Raw genomic sequence first — 5,000 nt, 5'->3', positions numbered from 1 at the left:
CCACTTATTAAGCAATTCTGTGAAGGTAAGATCAAGCTAAATACACATTCTTTGAGGTGCGTATTCATTTTGGCCTTTGCGGGGTGAAGCACACCATTCAATAGTTAATATTGTTGTACATTTTTGTGTTGTTGCTGTCTTGGAAACAGGACTATTTAGAAATCTGACCTCTGACCTCTTAATTTTGAAAACGCTTTTCTCATGCATACAGATATACATTCCATTCCATCAGCTTTACATTAAAAAAAACACATTGAGACAGGTCACAAATCACTGTAAAGGGCGAATCTGCAGTTGAAACAACAACAAAGCGGACACCCTGCCACAATGGATGTACGAATCACTTAACAAATTGCCTCTTTAAGTCAACCAGATGGATGTTATGAATCTAAGAAATCAATTGGCGTCTTAATTTACATGATCCATGAGACTTGCAACAGCTATGTCTCTGGCAATACGTTGTGCTGGGCCGTTACAATGGCATCTTTGTGAGAGGTCGCAACAGGTCAAACAGAGTTTATCTGAAAGCACGTAACAAACATACATGGAAAGAAGACAGTGTTAGAAAAAAAACATTGCTGCAAAGAAAATCAACAAAATGCGCAGTAGAAAAAGCAGTACAGACGCTCACTTTTACCGAGCTGTTGTTGATCACAAACACAGTTGAGTAGCAACACATCTCCAAAAACAGAAGAAAATCCCTATTCCAAAGTTAGAAGCACAAGCTTCAGAACACATGATGAAATGAGATGAGATGTGATGAGATGAGGCGTGGTGTATGTAGCTCTTCCCTGGGGGGCTGAGAACCCCCCCCCAACTCTCTAAAACACAAATCAGAGGGGTGAAAAAACCAGCACCTTACCCTTAACATCTTCCCACATGGCCGCGGAGCTAAAGCTAGTCTGGGTGTTGTTCTCAACAGCTGTAGCGCTGTTGATGTTAACACCTTCAGTGGGTGAACAACACCCAGATAACAACACTCCTACTCAACTAATCTCTACGCCCCCTGATCCCAGACCCTCCGAAAGGCTTCCTCAAGCACACCCACCCTCTCTAGGAAATAGCAATGCCCCTTTAAAACAACTCAACTGACTCTCCATCTCTACCCCAGTTTCCCATCACACAACCCCTGCCCCAGAAAAACACCTTAAACCCCCCTCTTATGAGGAGCATCAACAAACCAACTACCCCTCTGGCCTCACTGAGCGGCTCCCCTTTATAACAACCAAGAGACCCCTCTACCAACCCATCTAACCCCTCACTGTTTAGGGCTAGAGCTGGGGCTGGCCCGGGGTGGCTGGTTGCAGGGGTCCACAGCCTCCTTGGTGGCCCCTCCGTAGACCTCCACGTCCTGGTCTGTCCAGGGGGCCACGTTGCCCAGTGTGCCCAAGGAACAGGCAGCCAGAGCGGATACCTCAGCAGGCTTCAGGACCCTGTCCCACAGGTTGAACTGGGAGAGCTCCCCAACCAGGGCCTGGGAGGCGTCGAAACGACCGCCCAGCGTGTCCTAGAAAGGAAATATAATATGATAGAGATGATAGAGAGTGAAAGAAAAAGAGAGAGATCAGGGATTACAATACAACTCATCCACCCAGCCAGCCAGCCAGCCACCCATCCAGCCAGCCACCCAGCCAGCCAGTCACCCAGCCAGTCACCCAGCCAGCCAGTCACCCATCCAGCCAGCCAGCCATCCAGCCACCCAGCCAGCCAGCCAGCCAGCCACCCAGCCAGCCAGTCACCCATCCATCCAGCCAGCCAGCCAGCCAGCCAGCCACCCAGCCAGCCAGTCACCCAGCCAGCCAGCCAGCCACCCACCCAGCCAGCCAGTCACCCAGCCAGTCACCCAGCCAGCCAGCCAGTCACCCAGCCAGCCAGCCAGCCAGCCAGTCACCCAGCCAGCCAGCCACCCACCCACCCAGCCAGCCAGTCACCCAGCCACCCACCCAGCCAGCCACCCATCCACCCAGCCAGCCAGCCACCCAGCCAGCCAGTCACCCAGCCAGCCAGTCACCCACCCAGCCAGCCAGCCACCCACCCAGCCAGCCAGTCACCCAGCCAGCCAGCCAGCCAGCCACCCACCCACCCAGCCAGCCACCCAGCCAGCCAGCCAGCCAGCCAGCCACCCAGCCACCCAGCCAGCCAGCCAGCCAGCCAGCCAGTCACCCAGCCAGCCACCCAGCCAGCCAGCCAGCCAGCCACCCACCCACCCAGCCAGCCACCCAGCCAGCCAGCCACCCAGCCAGCCAGCCACCCAGCCAGCCAGCCAGCCAGCCAGCCAGCCACCCAGCCAGCCAGCCACCTAGCCTGCCAGCCACCCAGCCACCCAGCCAGCCAGTCACCCAGCCAGCCAGCCACCCAGCCTGACAGAAAAGTCTGGTTCCTCTCAAGGTTTCTTATTACCCTTCTATCCCTCTATCACTCCACCCCATCCATCTCTCCATTCCTCCACCCTCCACCTCGACCCCACCCTTCTCACTTCCTCTTGCCACAGGATAAGCCACCCCCCTCAATCTCTCATCCCTCCACCCCTCCATCCTTCCACCACCCATCACTCCATCCCTCTAACTCTCCACCCCTCCATCACGCCATCCCTATAACACTCCACCACCCATCACTCCATCCCTCTAACTCTCCACCACCCATCACTCTAACTCTCCACCAGACCTCTATCCCTCTAACTCTCCAGACCTCCAACTCTCCACCAGACCTCCATCCCTTTAACTCTCCACCCCTCCAGACCTCCATCCCTCTCACCCACCTGCTCCTGCCCCAGAATGAGCACTCCTCCTGGCTTGATGGGGTGCCATGCGGCCAGCCCCTCTCCGCGCCCCTTCAGCTTCCCCCCCTGGTAGGCCTTCCATACCCCGTCTCTGAGGGTCCAGCTCAAACATATGTGCTCCCACACACCCTGGGCAAGGGACAGGGGCAGCTGAGCCACCTAGAAGTGAGGGAAGGGACATTTAGCTCAATCACCAATCAGTCAATCAATCAATCAATCAATCAATCGATCGACCAATCAATGTTATTCATAAAACTATACAAGTATGAACAATAGGAGGAGATAACTGATATGTTTCAGTAATGAATATGATAATGACACACACACACACACACTCCAACCTTGTCGTTGATAAGAAGCTCGACAGGGTTGTGTATCCCCTGCAGCAGCACCAGCTCGTTGGGTTGTCCCGGGACAGAGTAGGAGAAGGGGGTGCCGATACCCCCCTCTTTCACCTTGAGCCAGACGCAGGCGGTGAAGGCATACATCTCTGGCATTTCTCTCCGCACCAGGCCGTACATGTATCTGGTCCTCACGGGGAAGGAGAGGACATAGCCGTCTGGATAATTGTACTCTGTCAGACCTGAAGGAGAGAGGGAGGGAGAGATGGAGAAGGAGGGGAGAGAGATGGTGAAGGAGGGGAGAGAGATGGAGAAGGAGGGGAGAGAGATGGAGGATCAGGGGAGAGAGATGGAGAAGGAGGGGAGAGAGATGAGAAGGAGGGGAGAGAGATGGAGAAGGAGGGGAGAGAGATGGTTGTTACATGTACTTGGTCCTCATGGGGAAGGGTAGGACATAGCCGTCTGGGTAGTTGTACTCTGTCAGACGGAAGGAGAGGACATAGCCGTCAGGGTGGTTGTACTCTGTCAGACTGAAGGGTAGGACATAGCCGTCAGGGTGGTTGTACTCTGTCAGACTGAAGGGTAGGACATAGCCGTCAGGGTGGTTGTACTCTGTCAGACTGAAGGAGAGGACATAGCCGTCAGGGTGGTTGTACTCTGTCAGACTGATGGAGAGGACATAGCCGTCAGGGTGGTTGTACTCTGTCAGACTGAAGGAGAGGACATAGCCGTCAGGGTGGTTGTACTCTGTCAGACTGAAGGAGAGGACATAGCCGTCAGGGTGGTTGTACTCTGTCAGACTGAAGGAGAGGACATAGCCGTCAGGGTGGTTGTACTCTGTCAGACTGAAGGGTAGGACATAGCCGTCAGGGTGGTTGTACTCTGTCAGACTGAAGGAAAGGACATAGCCGTCAGGGTGGTTGTACTCTGTCAGACTGAAGGAGAGGACATAGCCGTCAGGGTGGTTGTACTCTGTCAGACTGATGGAGAGGACATAGCCATCTGGGTGGTTGTACTCTGTCAGACTGAATGAGAGGACATAGCCGTCAGGGTGGTTGTACTCTGTCAGACTGATGGAGAGGACATAGCCTTCAGGGTGGTTGTACTCTGTCAGACTGAAGGAGAGGACATAGCCGTCAGGGTGGTTGTACTCTGTTAGACTGAAGGAGAGGACATAGCCGTCTGGGTGGTTGTACTCTGTCAGACTGAAGGAGAGGACATAGCCGTCAGGGTGGTAGTACTCTGTCAGACTGAATGAGAGGACATAGCCGTCAGGCTGGTTGTACTCTGTTAGACTGAAGGAGAGGACATAGCCGTCTGGGTGGTTGTACTCTGTCAGACTGAATGAGAGGACATAGCCGTCAGGGTGGTTGTACTCTGTCAGACTGAAGGAGAGGACATAGCCGTCAGGGTGGTTGTACTCTGTCAGACTGAATGAGAGGACATAGCCGTCAGGGTGGTTGTACTCTGTCAGACTGAAGGAGAGGACATAGCCTACAGGGTTGTTGTACTCTGTCAGACTGAAGGGTAGTTGTACTCTGTCAGACTGAAGGAGAGGACATAGCCGTCAGGGTAGTTGTACTCTGTCAGACTGAAGGAGAGGAAATAGCCGTCAGGGTAGTTGTACTCTGTCAGACTGAAGGGTAGGACATAGCCGTCAGGGTGGTTGTACTCTGTCAGACTGAAGGGTAGGACATAGCCTTCAGGGTGGTTGTACTCTGTCAGACTGAAGGAGAGGACATAGCCGTCAGGGTGGTTGTACTCTGTCAGACTGAAGGGTAGGACATAGCCGTCAGGGTGGTTGTACTCTGTCAGACTGAAGGGTAGGACATAGCCGTCAGGGTGGTTGTACTCTGTCAGACTAAAGGAGAGGACATAGC

General features: G+C 53.8%; 1 protein-coding gene across 1 annotated transcript in view; it reads right to left on the bottom strand.

Annotated features, from left to right (window-relative positions):
* The window catches only part of LOC135528397 (uncharacterized), a 20,400-nt gene that overhangs the window by 397 nt on the left and 15,003 nt on the right, over nucleotides 1-5,000 (bottom strand). Inside the window, exons 8-10 of the mRNA XM_064957458.1 lie at nucleotides 3,121-3,362; nucleotides 2,759-2,938; nucleotides 1-1,507 (exon numbers count right to left, since the gene is read on the bottom strand). The exon at nucleotides 1-1,507 is cut by the window's left edge and continues 397 nt beyond it. Of these exons, the coding sequence (XP_064813530.1) occupies nucleotides 1,259-1,507; nucleotides 2,759-2,938; nucleotides 3,121-3,362 (671 nt within the window). The 3' untranslated portion in view covers nucleotides 1-1,258. The remainder of the gene's footprint in view (nucleotides 1,508-2,758; nucleotides 2,939-3,120; nucleotides 3,363-5,000) is intronic.

Source organism: Oncorhynchus masou, chromosome 5, assembly GCF_036934945.1.
Source record: "Oncorhynchus masou masou isolate Uvic2021 chromosome 5, UVic_Omas_1.1, whole genome shotgun sequence".
Lineage (NCBI taxonomy): Eukaryota > Metazoa > Chordata > Actinopteri > Salmoniformes > Salmonidae > Oncorhynchus > Oncorhynchus masou.
This window is presented reverse-complemented; position numbering and strand designations above follow the sequence as displayed.